Source organism: Pogona vitticeps, chromosome 4, assembly GCF_051106095.1.
Source record: "Pogona vitticeps strain Pit_001003342236 chromosome 4, PviZW2.1, whole genome shotgun sequence".
Classification (NCBI taxonomy): Eukaryota; Metazoa; Chordata; class Lepidosauria; order Squamata; family Agamidae; genus Pogona; species Pogona vitticeps.
The window spans coordinates 87,701,909-87,722,931 of NC_135786.1; the positions used below are offsets into that span (position 1 = coordinate 87,701,909).

Consider the following 21,023-nt stretch of genomic DNA (forward strand, 5'->3'; position numbering starts at 1 on the left):
GAGGATTCCTTTACTTAGGCTAGTTAAGGATAATGAAATGCCTTGTCTTATCATGTGGCATTTCATATAATAGAATAATGAAGTTGGAAGGGGCCTATAAGGCCATTCAAATCCAACCCCCTGCTCAATGCAGCATTCCCAATCAAAGGATATTTGCCGGGTGCTTATCTAAATTTCTCTTGAATGCCTCCAGTGTTGGAGCACTCACCACCTCTGACTAACTGATTCTATCGCAATACTGCTCTAAGTTAGGAAATTTTTCCTGATATTCAATTGAAATCTGTTAACTTGAGCTCATTGTTGTGTGTCCTACACTCTGGGTGGATTGAGATGAGATCCTACCCCTGCTCAGAATGACAGTCTTTCAATTATATGAAAAGTGCTATCGTATCTCCCCTCAGTCTTCTTTTCTCAAAGCAAAACATGTCCTGTTCTTTCAGCCTTTGCTCATAGGGCTTGGTTTCCTGTCCCCTGATCATCCTTGTTGCCCTTCTCTTGAACTTGATCCAATTTGTCAGCATCCTTCTTGAAGTGTGGTGTCCAGAACTGGACATAATACTCAAGATGAGGCCTAACCAGTGCCAAATCAAGGGGAACTAGTGCTTCATGGGATTTGGAGACAATAATTCTGTTAATGCAGCCTAAAACAACATTTGCTTTTGTATTTATTTTTGAATACTAGGCAGCAAGGCACAAATTGAAACTTACATCCAATATAATTAAAGTAAATGAAAGAAATTCTTACGCATTCTTTTTTCTATAATGATCACAATTTTCCTTTGGTAGTAAATTGCATGAGAGCAATTAACCAACAGTATAACTCACTTAACTAGTTTTTGGAGTTGTAGCTGTGTTAGTCTGTGCGAGTATTTAAAAAAGAAATACAAAAGAAAAGCCAAAGGAGAGAGAAAAAGACATTGTGGCACTTTAGAGATTAACCGCGGTATTTTAATGTAAACTTTTGTGGAACATAATCCTCCTTCGGTCACTTAAGTAGAAATAAAAAATGATATCTTAGTAATCAACGTCTGAGCAAGATTCAAGAATTATTAAGTAAAATGGATCTAAAGGTGAAGAACAGAACCATATTAATGCTCTTTTAATTTAAACTTAATACAACTAGTGCACTTTTTGATAGAATTTATGAAATCCTCTTTCAAATACTTTGTTCAGCACAACTTTTCCTACAGTATATTTTCAAATGGGACGAGAATCCCCTTAAAAGATGCTCTACACATGCTTACTTCAGAGTAAGCCTGCTGAACTAAATGGCACTTCTAAGTAGGCATGCCTATGACTTACAGTAGTGCCTTGACTTACGAACGTCCCAACCTATGAACACTTTGAGTTACGAACAGCTCCGTCCACAAAATTTTGCTTTGACTTGCGAACAGAGCTTCGACTTATGAACGAAAAAGAAAAATGTGGGGAAGGTGGGAAATTTGAACTTCCAGTCAACCGTTGGCCAGTGAAGAGGCTGCTCGTCTGTTACCTCATTCGCCCCAGGAGTTAGAGAGTGTGGATACAGAGAGAGACTTCAGACTGCCTGGTACTGTACTGGTATGGACTGTATTTTTTTTGGCTTTTTTTTATTTTTGACTTTCTTTTTTAAACAGAGAGACTGCCTGTTCTGGGTGAGTACACTGTATTTACTGTACAGGGGGGTTGGGCTAGGTGGGGGGTTATGTTTCTGTGCTGGCTGTTGGTTTTAAAATCAGAAAACTGTTTGCAAAGGTCTGGCTGGCTGTTGTGCTCTAAAGCTAAGTGACCTCTCTTTTGTTGGTGTTGGTGGGTGGGTTTAAAAGGTGCTTGGTTTGTTTTAAAATGTGTTTTGTTAAAAAGTTCCTTGGTTTAAAATGTGTTGTTGTAAAATGTGTGGGTTTAAAATGTGTTTTAGACTCCAAACTCTCTTCCCCGCCCCGTCTTTTCTCTCTGTCTTAAAAGCACAAACCTTTGTTTGAGGGGTCTGTGTGCCCGTGATTACCTTCTTTCTTTCTTTTTTCCCCATTGTTCCCTCCCTCCCTCCTTTCCTGCCCTTTTTTTAACCTATGTTCATCTTAGGTTAAAAGAAGAAAAATTCTCCCCCTAGTGGTAGAGGACAGATTAACCAGTTTTGCTTTAGTTTCTATGGGAACTAATGCTTTGACTTACAAACCGTGCCTCAACATAAGAACAAAAACAGCTGGAACAGATTAATCAGGTTTCAGTGCATTCCTATGGGAAATGCTGGTTTGACTTACACACTTTTTGGCTTACGAACATCTTCTGGGACGGATTAAGTTCGTAGGTCAAGGCAGCACTGTGCTGTAAATTGCAATAATCAATGAATGCAGCATAATGAACCGAATATGTAATAATGGAACAGATATCATTTTAGTTTTTTAAAAAACTAAAATACTTATTGGATGCAGTCAGCTATTTCTCAGTCAGGTTGCTCAATATTTTCTTGGTCCAGTCTAACTTTACTAAAAATCTTTTTTTTTGGGGGGGGGGGGGAGGGGGCTGCAAAACTGTACAAGGCACCTAAGCACAGTATTACTATTTAAACCTAAGGACAAAGATCACTGTGGAACCAGTGAGCGGGATCTTAGAGGCTGGAAGGCACTGTCACTTGAGGAGGTACATGTTTCCTCTTGTTCATTTTGCAGCTGTGGTGGCAGAGCTGGTGCTCCAGAATCCCCAGGTCCAGGAAGATTAGCGGAGAAAATGGAATTTTCCATGTTTCCAACCTCCGTAATGGGTAAATTCATGGAACAAAGAGAAGTGGCAGATGCAAACGCTGCTGTTGTATACTCTTCTGGCTGAAGAAAGGTGGCTTCTCTGTCTTTCCGGCTTTCAGAGATATTTGATTCATTTGACTGTGACCTAGAGAAATTGTTTGTTTGCTCACAGACTGAAGCCATGCAGCTGCTACAGCTCAGACCTGTAGAATAAAAAGAAAAAACATTAAATAAATTACATAAAGTAGTTTTTTTTATCATTTTGCTTTTTGAAAATTGTATACAATAGATTATTATATATTACAAGTTTGGGGATCACTTTGCAAACCATTTTTTCTTTTCAGGAATACAAATGCTTCCATGAACAAAATTATTTGTTTCCCCAATTGTATCTTCACATGACATTAAAGGTTCTTTTGAAGTTCAAGGAGGAGCGCAGACTCCTCAAATGGCCCTTGGGACATCAGACAAACCTCTCCTCCCCTAATAATAATAATAATAATAATAATAATAATAATAATAATAATAATAATAATAATAATAATAATAATAATAATAATAATAATAATAATAATAATAATAATAAATTCCACAAGGAGACTTCTTGGGCATGTTGAAACAGCAAAGTTTTTATTAAGTGTGAGCTGACTTTTAACATTAATAATCAATTTCTTATTACAGTTTCAGCATAATTTTAATAACCATGGGAATCTGCAGCATACATTTCCTGCTACTGATTGCTAAAGGGATAGTAGTTTTGTCCTCAAATGCAAAAAGCTTGGAGCCCTAGCGTTCAGCCAGAATACTGTTGTCGTTTCTCCAGGAATTCATCAGGCAGAATTCTGGGAGTTCCTGGCCACAACCCCACACCTACGTTGTCTGGGACGCTTCAAGCCTGTCTTGGGCTTCCTCCCTCTTGTTAACATATAAAAAAGAAAGCTACTGTTGTGCTTCCTGGTCATCATAGTTCTTCAGGTGGTGTCATTTATAGAGCCTGAAGGGGAGCAAGACTACAACTCCCAGGAAGCACCGTGGCAGCTTCCTTTTTCCTACATTAACATGAAGTAGACCCAATCCAGTCATGAAGCCTCAGAGGTGGATCTCTAACTGCTAGAATTCTGAAGGCTGGAGTCCAAAAAACCCAAATGACATACCTCTAGAGTGTACATCCTTTTGTTCTTTGTTCTTGGACTTCCTTTTGACTTACCCCACTGTTAATGGGTTTAAGGGAAGTGATGATACCAGGGGTTGACAACTACAAAATGCCCAAGGGCTGTCGCCCACTTCTCAGCTAACTCCCCTGAATCTCTCCTCGTTAGCACTCAAAGCAGTTGAGATGTGCACCCAGCTCTTTTCAGGACTCATTAGGAATGGGTGGTGGGCAACAAGAGGAAAGCAATGGGAATGCATGTGTTCTGTAAGAGAAAGGAGACCCTACCTGCCTACCAAGACTCTGGAGGCAAATTGGTCACCCATACCTGCTTCATCAACAGTCTGATGACATTGGATGACAAGGAGAATGGAATCCTATACTTAAGCTGAATAGCATGGCGTTTAACAGGTTGAAAAGTATATATATTGCCTCTGTGTGTGTGTGTGTGTGTGTTTCCATCCATCCATCCATCCATCCATCCATCCATCCATCCATCCATCCATCCATCCATCCATCCATCCATCCATCCATCCATCCATCCATCCATCCATCCATCCATCCATCCATCCATCCATTTCAATGGATTGCCTGTATGTACCTCCAAAAGGACATGAGTCTTGATTCTCCTCAGGCAGCATGCCTCCTCTATGATGATGCATGCCACCTGTATTCTTTTCAGTCCTTGTATTAAGGAATATTTCATCAACCTATCAAAAATAATTTATTGACTAAAAATACTTGTCATTATCTCTATATAAAAACAAGTAACAGTCAATTTTAACAAATCTTATTCCATCCCTTTCTTACAGAGATGAAAGTAATCTAGACTTCTGCATCGTATAGATTAGTGGTTCCCAACCTTGGGCAACTCAGGTGTTCATGGCCTGCAACTCCCAAAAACCTTGGCCAGCAATACTTGGGATACCCAAGGTTGGGAACCACTGATATAGACAATGAATGAACTATAGATGGTCTTAGAAAAAGTGTCCAGGTATTTCAGGTGGAGGGACGTGGTGGTGCTGTGGGTTAAACTGCAGAAACTTCTGGGCTGCAAGATTGAAAAACCTGTAGTTCAAATCCATGCAACGGAGTGAGCTCCCATCACTTGTCCCAGCTCCTGCCAACTAGCAGTTCGAAAGCATGCAAATGCAAGTAGATAAATAGGTATCGCTATGGTGGGAAGGTAACGGCATTCCGTGTTTAGTTGCACTGGCCACGTGACCACGGAAACTATCTACGGACAAACGCTGGCTCTACAGCCTGGAAACAGGGATGAGCACTGCCCCCTAGAGTCGGACATGACTGGACATACTGTCAAGGGAAACTTTTGCCTATTTCGGGTGGGGAGTTGTTTAATCTGAGAAATATACCTCTCCAGCTTTGGAACACTTCAACTGTTCCTAGGAGAACCTTCCAAACAACCTTCAATAAAATCTCCATACCCCTTCTTCCTACCAGACTTTAAACAAATTCAATGGTGAGTAGGCTAGGCCTTGGATTTGTTAATCTCAGATGTAAGGAGAACTAAAATCCAGTTATACGATTAAAGGCAGAATATTTTGTCTGCATTTTTATGTGTATTCATCTGGAATGACATAAGAGTGAATTCAGTGAAATGTAAATTTAAGTAAACACATATAGGATCAGACTAATCTTAATAAAGCCTTTGGAAACACTAATAAATATGGTTCAGTAATTAAATATTACCTTTAAGACTTTCAAGCTTCTCGTTTTTTACTTTCAACACAGCATCGGTAATCTTTTCTAACAGGAAGTTCTGCGTCCTTTCACATCTGATTGATTCTACCAAAGCATCTAGTCCTTTTGGATGTTCTGCTAAATAATCCAGCAGCTTTCCAGCTTTTTTCCTACTTGAGGTTCGACAAGAGATTTCTTCAGTGTCTTCTCTACTGAGTATTTTCTTTGATCGTAGATAATCAAAGTGTCTTTCTGCAATTATTTTGTCACACAGATAGCGACGCATCCGTTCTAAAACCTAGCATAAAGACAAGGCAATGTCAGCAATAGCTGAATCTTACTATTTTATCAATTAGGTTAAGAACTACCATAAATAAATAGCAAATGTGATATAAGGGAGCAGTGAACTCAAATGATATGTAAACACGACATATGATTCTATGGAAGAATTTATATGGTATAGGTTGGTGCATAAGTTGCGGGCAAGTCCTCAATTTAAATCTCATCTGTTCCACAAGTTCACCAGGTCATCTATTTCATAACTCTGACCCAATCACCAAACTTTTAGTAATTTGGAAAAATTCAGCAGCCTGAATCTACTTTTTTAGTCCCAGTTAGAGAAGAGGCAACGAATCAGTAGGATTCTGGTAAGTCAACATTAATGTAAGTTTCACTGATTCAGGTGGTCTAACTACACTGGGACTAAAATGGATTTAAGATATTATAAAAGCTCAGTACAGTGGTGCCTCACTTAGCGACATTAATCTGTTCCAGGAAAAACGTTGCTAAGTGATTTAATCGCTAAGCGATTTTAAAAAGCCCATAGGAATGTATTAAAACACGTTTAATACGTTCCTATGGGCTTAGAAACTAACATTAAGCGAAATTCCTCCATAGCAGCGGCCATTTTGGGTACCTCTAAAGAGAGGCAAAACAGCGGCCGCCATTTTGGAACTGCTGATCAGCTGTGCGAAAATGGGGGCTTTGCAATGATCGCAGGGAAGCGATCACTCCAAAGCCCCCATTTTCAGCCAGCTGATCGGCAGGGCTTTGCGATGATTGCTTCCCCGCGATCATCCCAAAGCCCTGCCGATCAGCTGTGCTTCGTCTCTCTCTCTCTCTCTCTCTCCACCCCTTGCAGCTCCAGCCTCGGCAGGGAGACTGAGGCACCACCGCCACCACCCTGGCCGAGAAAGACCCTCTGCGCCTGCAGCAACCTTAAGCCCGGGTGCCTCAGTCTCCCTGCCGAGGCTGTCAGTCTCCCTGCCAAGGCTGGAGCTGTGAGGGGTGGAGAGAGAGAAAGAGAGACGAAGCACAGCTGATCGGCGGAGGAAGTGAGCATCCCAAAGCTTCCCCATGATCATCCCAAAAATGGGGGCTTCGCAATGATCGCTTCCCCGTGATCATCGCAAAGCGAATTTTCCCCATAGGGGCCATCGCAAAGCGATCGCTCTTGCGATGGCAAAAAGTCCATTGCAAAGCAATTTCATTGTAAAACGGAGCAATCGCTATGCGAGACACCACTGTATTTGAATATTATTTTCAGATTTTAAAAAAGAATATTAATGACTTATGTTTATCAAAAGATACCATAAAATATTGTATACAATTACTGCCACAGTAACGCTGTATAATAAGCAATTATAAGTAATATTCCATTATAGGTAAAGAAGATACTGATGTAATAAATAATTGTAAGGAAGAAGTTCCTGATTTGGCACAAGCAGAGCTAAAAAGTATTCAAATACATCGTTCTAGATTTTCATATACAGTGGTGCCTCGCTTGATGAGGATAATCCATTCCAGCGAAATCGCTGTAGAGCGAAATCCTCGTCAAGCGAAATAAAAAAGCCCATTGAAATGCACTGAAAACTGGTTCAATGTGTTCCAATGGGCGAAATACCTCAGCGTCCAGCAAAGATCCTCCATAGGGTGGCCATTTTCCAATGCCTGTGCAGTGAAAAATCTGTCCTAAAGCACAGCGGGGAGCCATTTTGAACAGCTGTCGGCCATTTTGAAACCCGATGATCAGCTGTTTTGATCGTCGTAATGTGAAGATTCGGTTCCTGAAGCAGGGAACCGAACGTCAGGAAGCGAATTTTGCCCATTAAAACGTTTTGTGTTCGCAAAAGCGATTGCAAAAACCTCACGTCAAGCAGATTCGTCGTTTAATGAGGTAATCGTTAAGCGAGGCACCACTGTATTAAAAAAATTTAATCCTCTCTATGCAAAACAGACAGTAACATTTTATTTTAAAAAATTAAAGGAAGAAGAGACATTTCTTCCTTTAATTGTGCAGGCAGGAAGCAAAAATCACAGACATGAGGTGATATCTACACTATCCCTGCCAAGGGCAGCCCAAGCTCACACATGTCTGGAGGTAAATGTACCATGTTCTTCAACCTGTGCATTTCCCACCTAACATGCAAGTGTGACCCACAACACAGTCACAGCTGGAACAGTGGAGAGGGTGGCCATCTCTCCTCCACTACAGGGCCCATGGTGCTAGTGGCTCCACACATGCATGCACACACTGACCATTGAGAGGAGAAGAAAAAGCACTCAGTGCTGAGCAGGTGGCAGCAACATAAAGGCAACTTTACCTGCCACCCTAACACAGGAGGAGGAGGAGGAGGAGGAGGAGGCAGTAGTGGCACTGTGGGAGGAATGACAAAAATGTTTCTCCTTCAGTGTAATCTAAATCCCCTCCCCTGCCTGTGCCCGCTGTTAAAAACAGAAAAATCACGCAATTTCAAAATGAATATTTAGCAGAAAGCACAGCTTAGGGTATATCATAAAAGAGAGCAAACATACTGCATACCATAAACATCTTAAGGATATGGAATAAAAAGGTGAACCACTGTCAACAATCCACAGATTTTAAATACTCTTTATCTTAAACAAAAGAGAAAAGAAACATGTGTTTTTCTTGACTTTTCAATATGTTTTTGAAAACTGGCTACTGGGTCACTTGACTCAAAACTTGTGGTTTGTGGAAGGAACCACAACCCACAACTTTAAGCAGTTGGAGGCAGCAAGTTAATTTTGTGTGAGACTGCTGTGGCACACAGAGAGGAGATGGGCAGAGTTTCTACTTTAGAGGTATTTCTTTATCTTTTGTTTGGGAGTGTTTCTACTGGGATTTTGGTTAAAAAGAGGGAGGGTTCTACGACCTTCCTTATTCCTTTGGTCAGCAGAGTATAAAACAGAAAAAGCACAGAAATGTGGAGAAATCAGCCCATTTTCAATGAAAAGCCCCCCCAATTAGCACACAAAACTAGCACTTTGTATGATTTTAAAAAATCACCCTAGGAGTATTTAAAATTAAAAAAGGATCTTTATTTACAGTCAACAACTGTAGTTACAGTTAGAAGGAATGGGGGGAAGGGTGGCAGCGCCGCCGCCTCAGTCTCCCTGCTGAGGCTGGAGCTGCGAGGGGTGGAGAGAGAGAGAGAGAGAGAGAGAGAGAGAGACGAAGCACAGCTGATCGGAGGGGCTTTGGGATGATCGCGGGGAAGCTGGCCAAAAATGGGGGCTTTGCGATGATCGCTTCCCCGCGATCATTGCAAAGCCCCCACTTTTGCACAGCTGATCAGCGGTTCCAAAATGACGGCTGCTGTTTTGCCTCGCTTTAGAGGCACCCAAAATGGCCAGCGCTATGGAGGAATTTCGCTTAAGGTTAGTTTCTAAGCCCATAGGAACGTATTAAACACGTTTTAATACGTTCCTATGGGCTTTTTAAAATCGCTTAGCGATTAAATCACTTAGCGGCATTTTTCCTGGAACTGATTAATGTTGCTAAGTGAGGCACCACTGTATGCCTTAACTCCTCTATTGGGAGGCTGTGGAAGGTTTTGAGTGGATTTAAGTCTTAGTATTTATTTTGGACATTATTTAAGTACTAAAACTAGTCTTGTTGTGCTTGTCATTGTGCAAGTAATGTATGTACCTATAATGTTTGGTCTAGATTTGATATTTTTGTTGAGATATTGACTGTTGTCATGTTGTTAATGCTTGCAATTTTGTGAAGCAGAGATAAAACCAATACAATGCAACTTTTAAAACTTTTTAGTTGAAAACTGTCAGTATGAAACAATTTCTTTATGATGTCCATGGTTTAGAAACCTAGTAACAATTGTACTACAAAGCTGCTTGAAAGAAAAGACTTCACTATGTGGGAGTAGACTTACACTTTCCAATAAAACAAATCCCTGAATGGAGAAACGTCTGTTAAAATTTTAAAGCTCACTAAGGATTGTCTGTATTAAACATTCCTTTAATTTTTTTAAAAAATATCATGTTTCCCATCAATATTTCTCAGATGTTGTCCATCAGTGGTTTATTTTCCTAGCTGTTTAATTTATTTTACAATAATTTCTTATACTGAGCCTTTGTTTCTGTTGTTTTCAAAATATTCTTCATTTTCACTACCTTAAGTAATTTTTCTCTATTTGTACTAATATAATCATTCTGTTGTTGCTGCTTTTTAGTCGTTTCTGACTCTTCGTGACCCCATGGACCAGAGCATGCCAGGCCCTCCTGTCTTCCTCAGTAGCATGTTGGACTCCTTCCAACCTGAGGGGCCCATCTTCCAGCTTCATATATTTTAGCCTTTTGTTTCTGTTCATGGGGTTTTCTTGGAAAAAATACTGGAGTAGCTTGCCAGTTCCTGCTCCAGGTGGATCGTGTTTAGTCAGAACTCTCCACTCTGACCTGTCCATCTTGGGTGTCCCTGCATGGCATAGCCCAGTGGTTCTTAACCTTGGGTAACCCAGGTGTTCTTGGACTGCAACTCCCAGAAGCCCCAACCAGCATAGCTGATGGTGAAGGCTTCTGGGAATTGCAGTCCATGAATACCTAGATTACCCAAGGTTAAGAACCACTGGCATAGCCCATAGCTTCTCTGAATTACTCAAGCCCCTTTGCCACAACAAGGCAGCAATCCGTGAAGGGGAATATAATCATGTAGGCTCCTTTTTTTCCTCCTCTACTACCTGCTGTATTTGCAGTAATCTACGGCCTCCGATTTTTTGTGGTAAATATAATCTGTCCACATCACTTATTGGATGTACTGTGATGCATGTTCATTAGTTTCTGTATTTTTCGATCCAATTATTCCTAAATACAAGGCATCAATATTACCAACTTTGAATAAGCTCTTGAAGTTTATTTTCAGAAGGGTAACTGAGATTATACATGACTATTATTGTTCTTTCTTTTACTCATAATGCAGATGGCTTTCTCTCTATAGTGAAAAAAACGAATGCACAACACATACAGCCTCTGTAATACCAGTACGTCATATTAACTAAAGGTGTTTTTACGTATTTCCTACTATGAAAACACTACCATGAATGAGTGAATTGTTTAGGCTAAATCATTTCCACAAGGCATCTCATTAGGCTTGTTTAAAGAGGTTTTCATAATCAGTAGGTGGCAGACCTTATCAAATTCTGTGTAGCTTTGAGATTCAAAGGTTTAAAGTGTGTGCAGCAAGGAGTGATGTGAGGTGGCAGAGTTAGGGGGCAGTCCACTCACAAACCTCTAAGATGGTACCACAGCAACAGGCACACCTACAGATACCAACAACTATGACTTTAGATACGCTGGGAACAGTTCATCCAATTTTTAGCAAATACATGACAACCCCATCCTCTATAAGGATTCAATTTTGGGGAGGGGGAGATTTGGTGAAGAGTTAATCTTAATGGTTTTTCTGGGTTTTTCGGGCTCTTTGGCCGTGTTCTGAAGGTTGTTCTTCCTAACGTTTCACCAGTCTCTGTGGCCGGCATCTTCAGAGGACAGCAACCTGTGCTCTGGACTTATATTAACTTTGTTACCTTCTAACTACTGTCCCAATATAAAACACAGAGATATAAACAGATTACTAAAGGAAGACTGATTGATTTATGCTTCTGAGAAGATAGGTTTTGTATATGGGGATTTAAGAGCAGGAATAAATGAACCACAATCAGGAAACAGCTATTTTCATTGACTTTTCCATCTGTTTCAGTTGAAATAAGAGAAAGAGAGAGGGGAATTCCTAAGTATTCCAGAAGAAACTCCTACACAGAAATTTGCAAACTAGAGCAAAATGTCATTTAACTTTTCTTCCTCCTTTGTAATCTTTTGAGTCACCAACAAGCCCCACCCCTAACAAGCCTCTTCTGTGATTCTTAACTGGGTGAAGAGACATCTCATCCTTCCATGTTTCCTTTAGAGGCTGTGGCTAGACTGTAATTGCCTGCTGTGAGATACCTCACTGTCAAGAGAGCTAAGAATGGGAAAAGATATTCCTTGCTTGCAGCTCTCTCAATTACACCCCGTTTTCAAGGCGGAGAGATTAACTACATAGGCTGTTAGCTGGCTGTTTGAAGCACTGCAGGGATGGACTGGTGCGCTCCTAAAGACCATGATCAGAAAATGTCTTTGCTACAGTGCACCAGCACATCCCTCCAAACTTTCCTACCTACATCTTTCTGTCCCTGTCAAGGGGCTTCTACTTTTGTGTTGTGGGTAGGATCAATCTGGTTTGGATCAGTTCCAGTGTATGCAATCACTGGAACAGATCCAGAGCAAGGCTTACTCTTTCGATGGTTGTTGCAGTTTTTTCAAGCTGTTATGTGCTCTGCCGCCGAGGTGAGACTCCTGACATGCCCTCCCCGCCTCTTCCAGCTGCAGAAATCCCACCCCCTCCAGATGTGACAGATAAGAAGTCCTTATCTGTTCGCCTAGGGCAGATCGGAGGCTGCTCACCCGAGCCCTGCCGAAGCGAAGGGCAAGACCTTCCATTAGGTGCACCCTTTCCCCTCCTCCCCCTCATCATCCGCCTCCGGGAAGAGGAAAAAAGCGCACCTGGCGGAATTCCCCTTTTGCTAATAATGAGGCCCGGGCGCTCCCCTGCACGCAAACCGGCCGGAGGTTCGCCAGCGCCATGCAAGGAGACCCATGTGGGCGCCCGTTCCCTTCTCCAGAATAAAACGTGGACACTGCACTATGCAATCTATATCGTGCAACGTCGAGACGGATAAGCGGAGCTCTTCACAGCCTGACCCCCACCGAAAAAAAGCCGCCGGTGCCGACCACCTCCTCCTCCGAAGCCTCTTCCTCCTCCTCCCCCCACCTTCCTCTGCCCACCCTTTCCTTCAGACCCAAGCCAAGCCCCGTCCCCTTCCTTCCTTCCTGCCCGCCCGGTTCCCCCTCGCGGCGAAAGCGCCTCGCTCTCTTACTTCCTTTTTCACCTCCGCCATTTCGTCTTCGGTGAGCGACCGCCTGGGAAGCGTGAGCGCCGAGTCCGCCATGGCGGAGACGCCGGCGCGCTTTCGACCAGTCAAGTCGAGGACGGAGCCCCCTCCCGCTCCCCGCCGGCGACGCGCACACAAGGCGGGCCGAGGCCGGACTCTCGCCGCGGGTTACCCGAGTCTCCGGCGGCGGCGGCGGCGAGGGTAGCCAGGCCACGCCCTCTCGCCATGAAGCTCCGCCCACGGACAGCGAGCGAAGGCCCTTTGCTGGAAACGCGGCCTGATCCCGCGCGAGCCAGCTCCGGTCCCCGGCCTCCCTGAGAGCAAGGCGGGAGAGTCGCGGAGCCTTCAGGACCAGCAAGAGTCATTTGGCAGAAGCGTGGGTGGTCGTCAGAAGCCGTGCGTTTGACTGCCATTCGCGAAAGCTTGTGCAGGGTAAAACTGGTTCGTCTTCAGGGTGCCACAAGATTCTTCGATGGCTTTGCAAAGCAAAGCAAAGCGTGCTGCTTATATACCGCCCCATAGTGCTTCAAGCACTTTCTGGGCGGTTTACAAATTAATTACGCAGGCTACATATTGCCCCCCCCCCCAGCAAGCTGGGATTTTACCGACCTCGGAAGGATAGAAGGCTGAGTCAACCTTGAGCTGGCTACCTGGGATTTGAACCCCAGGTCGTGAGCACAGTTTTGGCTGCAGTACAGCAATTTAACCACTGCGCTACGAGGCTTGGACGGCTGCTCTCCTGGAAAGAATGGGCCGAGTTTAGCATCATTTTTGATTGATACGTTTTCTCTAGACACGAAAGGGACATCCATATAGGTTCCTGACATCTCTAATACAGTTACATAGAACAAGGACTTCTGTCACTTTTCCTAACAGAAAGTTTCTTGATTTTTTTGGTGCTTCCTCGAGAAAGAGGAAAACGTGCTTAGTCACCCCAAGTTTCAAGGGGCTGAATCCACATGTGGAAAGGACTCCTGTGCTTCAGTTCTGCTCTATCCCCAACAGTTTACTGCTCCTGCTGCTGGATTACTATACTACCTCTCCTGTATCGTTGGCCAGCCTCTGGGTTTCAAGCTCCTGGATGCTCTTTCGCCTACTGGTTTCTTGACTAGTATCAGTTCAGTGGGAAATATTCCCAGGCAAATCTGTATTGAATCGCACCCCAAATCTGTGATCTTCGACCACCAGATCTAACAGCAAGGACCACTGAATTTACAGGGCCTAACAGCAGTATAGACATATATAACATTCCTTCATTACTCACTCTTGGTTTTGGAACACACTGTTTTTCTTTTCTTTTTTTATACCATTATTCTATTAGTCTTAAGGCGTCATGAAATTATGCATGCACATGCAGGTTAAGAATGTAAGCCATTTTCATCCCTGTTTGAACACTTGGAATTTGAGTAGACTGTGAAAATTGACAGTTCCATAAATGAGAGCATGAAGCATAACAGGAACCTCATTGCTTGAATGTCCAACTACTGACATGACACTGAGCAATGAGTAATTATTGAGTGTCTCTACTATTTTGTACTTCAAGGTGTGAGGCTGTGTGCAGGTGGCTGCTTAATCAGTTTCTCCATTTCCAGGATTTTTCCCTTTTATTGGAAACAGCTGCATCATGCTGTAATTGCAGAATTTGTCCCCTGCATTCTGCTGATGTAAACGTAAGTGGCTTCCAGAACTATTGAAGATGATTGTGATTCACACAGAGCAAAGAGTAAATGGACAGAAATTTTAAGAGGGGAGTATGTTTTGGGTTCCAAGTGTTTTGATAACTTCCAAGCAGAGTTATTGAAGAAAATGATAAGTGGGCAAGTTGTTAAACAGATAAGCTAAATGGCCAAGTCGTCTGGCAGATCGTAACAGGACTGAATCTTCATGAAAGTCCATTATCTTCATTGCCCAGAATCCTGTTGATTGTCTACATCAGCACAAGTGCAATGGCATAAATTGCTACTAGCTAATAAATCATTGCTTGTACTCCTTATTGTGCACCAGTCATTTGACTTGGTGCATGACAAGGAATACAGGCTGTGATTTGTTAAATACTGCTGCAATTTCTGCCATTGCAAGTCTCTCTGTCTGTCTATCCATCCATCCATCAAGGTGGCTTACATAATTAAAATACAAAGTATACAAATACTAAAAAGGATCAAACAAATAACACAGTAAAAGATTGTAAACAGAAGCAACATTAAAACACATTGAAACCAGTAAGGTACAGCAATCCATTGAAGAACACCACCCAGGCAGTCAGTCCAAAAATCTTGCTTGAAGAAAAAGCTCTTTGTTTGTGGAAGGACAGCAAAGGCAGGGCCAGCCTGGCCTCCTGTGGGAGGGAGTTCCAGAGTCTGTGAGTAGCGACAGAGAAGGCCCTCTCCTGTGTCCCTATCAGACATGCCTGTGAAGATGGTGAGACCAAGAGATAGGCTTCTCCTGATTTTCCTAACACCTGGACAGACGCACAATGGGAGATGCAGTTCTTGTGATAGCTTGAAATTTCACATGATATACTATGACTTGTTTGAATGAACACAGGAAAGCAGCTTAAGAGATGACTACAGAAACCTGCCTTTTCTGTGGTACTTGAAAGCCTGGATAAAACTCCATGGAAAGCAAAGAGCTGCCTGAAATCTCCCTCAAATTTTACACCACACTGGGAACTCCAGCACATGTTTAAACATGAAATAGATAACACCTACCATGATAATACATCAGAATAATACTAATAACTGTGTGCTGTCAAGTGAATTCTGATTTATGGCAACCCTTTTCAGAGTTTTCTAGATAGAAAGTACTCAGAAGCTGCTACTATTTCCTTCTTTTGGGGGGGGCATCCTGAGACAGTCTGGCTTGCCCCAAAAAACTACACAGTATTGAACTCCCAACCTCTGGCTCCTAACTCACTGATTGTCAAGTGTTCTGCCTTTTTTAAAAAATACAACTGTCTTTGTGTTTATAAGCATCAGACACTGTGTCCTAAAATCACTTCTTATGGGCTATCAAGTCTACTTCCAACATAATCATCTGAATTCTTTTTGTTCTTGGATTTAAATGTTGAAAACAATATTGGAATTTCAATAATTTTTCCTGAGTTCCTGGACGGAGAGGAGGGGGGTTGGAATAACAGTAAATCTATGGATGATTTGTAGTACATTGGCTAGAGTTTCTGACACCCAGATGTTTAACAACAGCAACAGCTACACTAGGCTATTATAATGAGGACAGTTTGGGTTAATTAAGAGTGGCCCTTTGTGTGAAAGGACTATGAGTTCAGATCTGTTCTGCTCTTGAAAAATGATTTCATAGGCTCTAAATGCATGCCTGTCTTTAATTCTAAACCTTTTACTACTCTGGTTGGTGAATTCTAGTAAACAATAAAGTAGATCCAACAAGTCTGAAGTCTGCTTATCCCTGTTCCAGATGATGTGAACACAGCCTTCTTGTTCACTGTTCACCCTACATGAACTATGAGTTCACCACATATTCAGGAAGCATCTGTATGTTTGAAAAGTTCCCAAAGCTGGCACCACCAAGGCCTTGCAACATCATCCTCTGAAAGAAAATCACTTTGATGATCCGTTGAAATTAACATGGTTGTTCTTGGCCTAGTAGTGTTCAGCTGCCTCAGGTGAAAAATATATTATTTTTGGAATAATCAAGGTATAGTATTTTTAAAAAATCTGACATGTTATGACCTTGCTCTAAATAGCATGCACGGACTTTGCTAACTAATCATATGTATGCCTTACTCAATTTTTAATGGCTGCTGATTTAGTGAAATGAATATTGCTTTTTGTTGTTGTTGTTATATGGTTTTCTTTTGGCCCAAATCCTGTTTGGTTTTACTATGTGCACAGTGCTCTGTTGAGCATGCGGTTGCTCCTTCCATACTATTTGCATAAGAGAGTATACACTATCTGCTCCCCCTTCGGAAAGTGGAAGTCATGTTGCTTTGCTGGCAAAACCTATCATTAATTTGTTAAAACCTTCCCCTCACAAATGTTAATAGCAGCTGCTAAAATTTTTGCCACATTGTATAGAATGCATGTGTAACATCCTGATAAAAGTAAATAATGCACAAAAATGTATAAAATGCCTCAGAGCACCCAGGGAATGATTTTAAATCCTGACTATAAAATGAATGGGGTTCAGCGTGTTCTAGATTGGGGTCACATATCCTCCTAAAGGTCAGATTCCCAGTTTGAGGATTCAGCTTCTGCTGATTTGTCAATTGCAGTCTTGCAGGCCCAGAGATTTCTTGGCCACAATTGCTGAATTGCAACAGGCGCAAATATTTTCAGTGGTAATGATAGTGATAGTGATAATGTATTCTTTTATAGTTAAAATGCAACTCCACTATCTATTGGTTGTTCCAGTATTTTAACTGCACAAAGCACCATTTTTCGACAAAGATCAACCCTGATAATTATGGCCCTTTGGATATTTTTGCACTCCCACTCCATAGTCAGCTAGACTTACTAGGACTGATGGCCACCATTGCCCTTTCTGTGCCCACACAAGCACTACCTTTTCTTTGACTTGAAGCTCCACTCAGCTTCATTGGATAATAGTATGAGATTGTAAAGAAGTATTCACTTTCTCCAGACCATGCAGAATTTTATGTACCTCTGTGAGCCTGGGGGCGGATCTGATAAAATCTCTGCCAGAGTGCAGTCCATTCCCTGTGACAGAGGTGGGAGGTGAAGAAAGAAAGGAAACACCGGAGATCTCTAGAGAAGTGGAAAATCAAGCTAGACAGTAGAAGTAGACAGTGATTGGTGGAGAAAGAAGATGGAGCGTAGAGAAGAGGAAGGTTGAAAAAGGGGGGCGGGAGAAGAGAGGAGGCAGAAGTGGGAGCTGCAAAAGGGAAAGGGGAGAAAAAGGTCATGCCCCCAGGGTGGGAATGGATCCGGATGGGGAACCTGTGGATCCACAGGTGGGCGAAGTCAGTGGTTCCTTGGGAGGAAGTTGATGGGAGAAGGAGAGAAAGGGTATCCCAAAAACCCTCCTATTGGGGTGGGGAAAAACTCAGGGGTGGGGAAGAAAGATCAGGGAAGACAGAGCAAAGAGAGAAAAAGAGAAATCTTCACCCCCAGGACCTGGGATCTTCAGTACTCGAGATATTACTTCCCAGGTACCTGAGACCTGCCAGGAGGACAATTCTCCTTGCTGTCATTATCACCAGAACTGGTGCTGATGGACTTAAGAGACTGAAGGTGTTGGAAGACTGTGAGAACAAAAGTTTGAGCAACCTTTTCCAGTTTAGGAGAAGAATCCTTTTATTAATCTTATAAGTTCAGAAGAGTTGAATGTTAACATTGATGTTCAGAGTTTCCTTGTAGAAACAGACATTCCGGAAATAAATATTGAATGTTTGAAAGAGCCTGAGAAGTCTAATATATCATCACATACACACACACCCCCTAAAAAGTCCTTCTCGTCGTTCGGACTGTCACAACCTCTACTAAGCCATCCTCATCCATTTGTCTCCCCCACCTCCCACTCAAGCTAAGGAGCTTGAAATGTAACCTTTCCTCATAAAGGAGTTGCTCGTCCCTTAATCATGCTGACAACATTTTGCTCTCTCTCTCTCTCTCTCTGCCTGGCTGTGATGATGAAAGCAGATTTGAAACAAGGCTATTCAGAAGAATAGCAGGATACATTTTCTATGTGTCTCTTCATTGCTCTGTAATAAAACTTGTCTTCTGAGCTAGTTCCTCCTTTTCTCATCTTCACAGGAATGGGTTTTATTAGCCCGCCATTGTTTTTACAACAACTTGATTGCACCTTGCAATCTTATTTTCTATGGCTTCACAGTAATCAAAGATTACTTTCAAACATGTGTCAGGCTTTTAGGGAGAATCACGTAATGCATGCAAACGTCTTTCTAAATACATGTAGCATTTCTGAAACTGTGTTCTGCTAAAAATGTCTTGGCAATGTGGCAGGAGCTTTCATCTCTGCTTATGCTGCTGTTAATGTCTGTTTTCTTCCACATTAAACTTTATGTTGTAAAATAAACCATCTGTTTTTGATTTCCTCTCTGATGCAAACTCATCTTTGTACAGTGAGACTGATTGAAGCAAATGCCTTTCCTCAATGGCTGCTCCAAGATGGAACTTTGGAGAGTATTTCCCTTCACCTTAGAGTCGCCTTTCTTGCATGACAAAATGACCCTTGTTTCTTCTTTTCAGGCCTCACACACATGCCCTCTGGGAACAGCTACATATACATAAAACCCAACCTAAGTCTCTCAGGTATGAGTGACCTATGGGGAGATCAGTTTAATGTATAGCAGAATGGATGATGCAGACTAAGAAAGGAATGTTGCACCACCCTGGTCTCTATTTCACGTATTTAAGTACGTAACCTTAGCTTAACTACCTTGTTCCCCTTCCCTGGAACTCTCATATACAAAGTTTCCACTAATGAAGGCAATGCAAATTATGTAAAATCAGTATCAATAGTTAATCAACAACATTGTATTTTAAAAAGCAGCAAGACCAAGCAAAATCTTCATTAATAAGTCGGTAAAACAGAGAGATCTTCCTTACCTATCTGAGTATAAGATGGAGACAGACTGGCGAGCATCCCTCTGAATCAGTTTGCTAATTGTGGACCTCTTGCAGAGAAAGATTTAACCCCTAATGCAAAAGCACCTTTACTGCAGTTGTAAAATACTGCCCTGAAAATGAACAAATCTCCACAAATCCATGTTACCCATTGCTGCAAGTGTCCTAATTCCTCAGAAGAATGCAAGAGGGCAGAAAAAGGAAGGTTAAAAGCAGTAGCAGCTGGTGGCCGTTGTGACTGGTGGGCTATAGGAAGCATGGTGGATGGTGTCAGGCAGAGAATATGCAAAGGTATGTATTTGCATGCACAAATGCAAGCATCTCTCTGTGTGCACGCTTGCACATGCGCATGTATACACACACACACACACACACACACACACACACACACACACACACACACACACACACACACACACACACACACACACACACACACACACACACACACACACACACACACAGAGGTATGCATCGTAATTAAGGTAGGCATTCACTCAGGCACTTCTTATCCCAACCTCTTTCATTTGATTCACTCCTCACGTGAGAAGTATGAAAATGTACTTTGCTCTTACACACACAGTGTGAGGAGACCGAGAGTGGGCCTGAGCCTTTACCTCACACAAGTAGGCAGGCACATATGAGTGGGATGGACTGGGCTCCCCTAAATCTGTGAAACAGTGTCCTATTTGCCTCTCGTTGAAAGATTCAGGGTATAAATCCATGGAGGATATTGTTAACAATGGATGTTTCCACCTAATTACCTCTGCTTTTACTGCTTATTCCTCTCAGAGACAGGTGAAAGGAAGCTTTCCTGACTCCTCCACACTTTAGATCTGTTAAAACTGCAGTGCTTGTATTTAAAGTTCCTATTACTGTGATTACAAATTGTATTAGAGGGTGAAATAAGCACTCTTTCCTTTGTCTGCTTATGCATTACATGCTAATAGTGGGCAAATGGCCTCAGGAAACTTGGAAGGGCCAAACAGGATGTTACTCAGAAGATCTTTAATGACATCATTCCATTTTGATTTGCTTAAAAGCAAATGCCTGAGATTGATTTGAATCAGGATGATGGTGCTGGGGAAGGAATTTCTTTCTATGCCATTTTCTTCAACTGAACTCACTGCCCCAAAAGTGCCTATACTCCATGGCCATCTAGGCAATGGCTGAGGAGGAAAGACATCACAAAGAAAAAAAAAAGATGCAGATTTGCAGTAAAGTGGTGCATGGTAACATATGTATGCACAGATGGAAAATTAGACATCATTCCTAAGAATGTGCATGACAGAAATGTTCATTTCTATTTGTGTGTGTCTTTCATTTTAAGCTAGGTATTCTTGTTATGTGCCATGAAGTTGAAACGAACTTATGGTGACCCTAATAGTGCTTCTAAGGTAATTCAGATATTTAAGGAATGGTTTTACCAATTCTACTCCCACAGTGAATTTCATCATATTAACCATATAAATATGTCAAATTGGCTAAAATCAAGCTTGGAAGCAATAATATATTTACCTAAACTGGCAATCTTACTTTGGATAATTTTAAGAAAGCCTGCACTGAAGATGAATAAAGTAGTTGTAATGTTTAGCAGAGCATATTAATCAGCTTTCGCTAGATGGCA

At 42.0% G+C, this 21,023-nt stretch overlaps 1 protein-coding gene across 1 annotated transcript; it reads right to left on the minus strand.

The window, feature by feature from the left end:
• Window positions 1–2,489: 2,489 nt before the first annotated feature.
• BCL10 (BCL10 immune signaling adaptor) lies at window positions 2,490–13,011 on the minus strand. Its single transcript, XM_020795032.3, has 3 exons — window positions 12,801–13,011; window positions 5,581–5,869; window positions 2,490–2,923 (listed from the first exon to the last, which is right to left on the minus strand). The coding sequence occupies exons 1-3, from the start codon at window positions 12,870–12,872 to the stop codon at window positions 2,562–2,564; spliced, it is 723 nt and encodes a 240-aa protein (XP_020650691.3). The 5' UTR covers window positions 12,873–13,011; the 3' UTR covers window positions 2,490–2,561.
• Window positions 13,012–21,023: the final 8,012 nt, after the last annotated feature.

Excerpts from the sequence above, each read along its gene's own strand:
- BCL10 (XM_020795032.3), bottom strand. The coding sequence starts at position 12,872 with ATGGCGGACTCGGCGCTCACGCTTCCCAGGCGGTCGCTCACCGAAGAC. Across the intron at positions 5,870-12,800 it reads TGGCGGAGGTGAAAAAGGAA|GTTTTAGAACGGATGCGTCG; the intron begins GTAAGAGAGCGA and ends TCTTTATGCTAG. Across the intron at positions 2,924-5,580 it reads GAAGCTTGAAAGTCTTAAAG|GTCTGAGCTGTAGCAGCTGC; the intron begins GTAATATTTAAT and ends TTTATTCTACAG.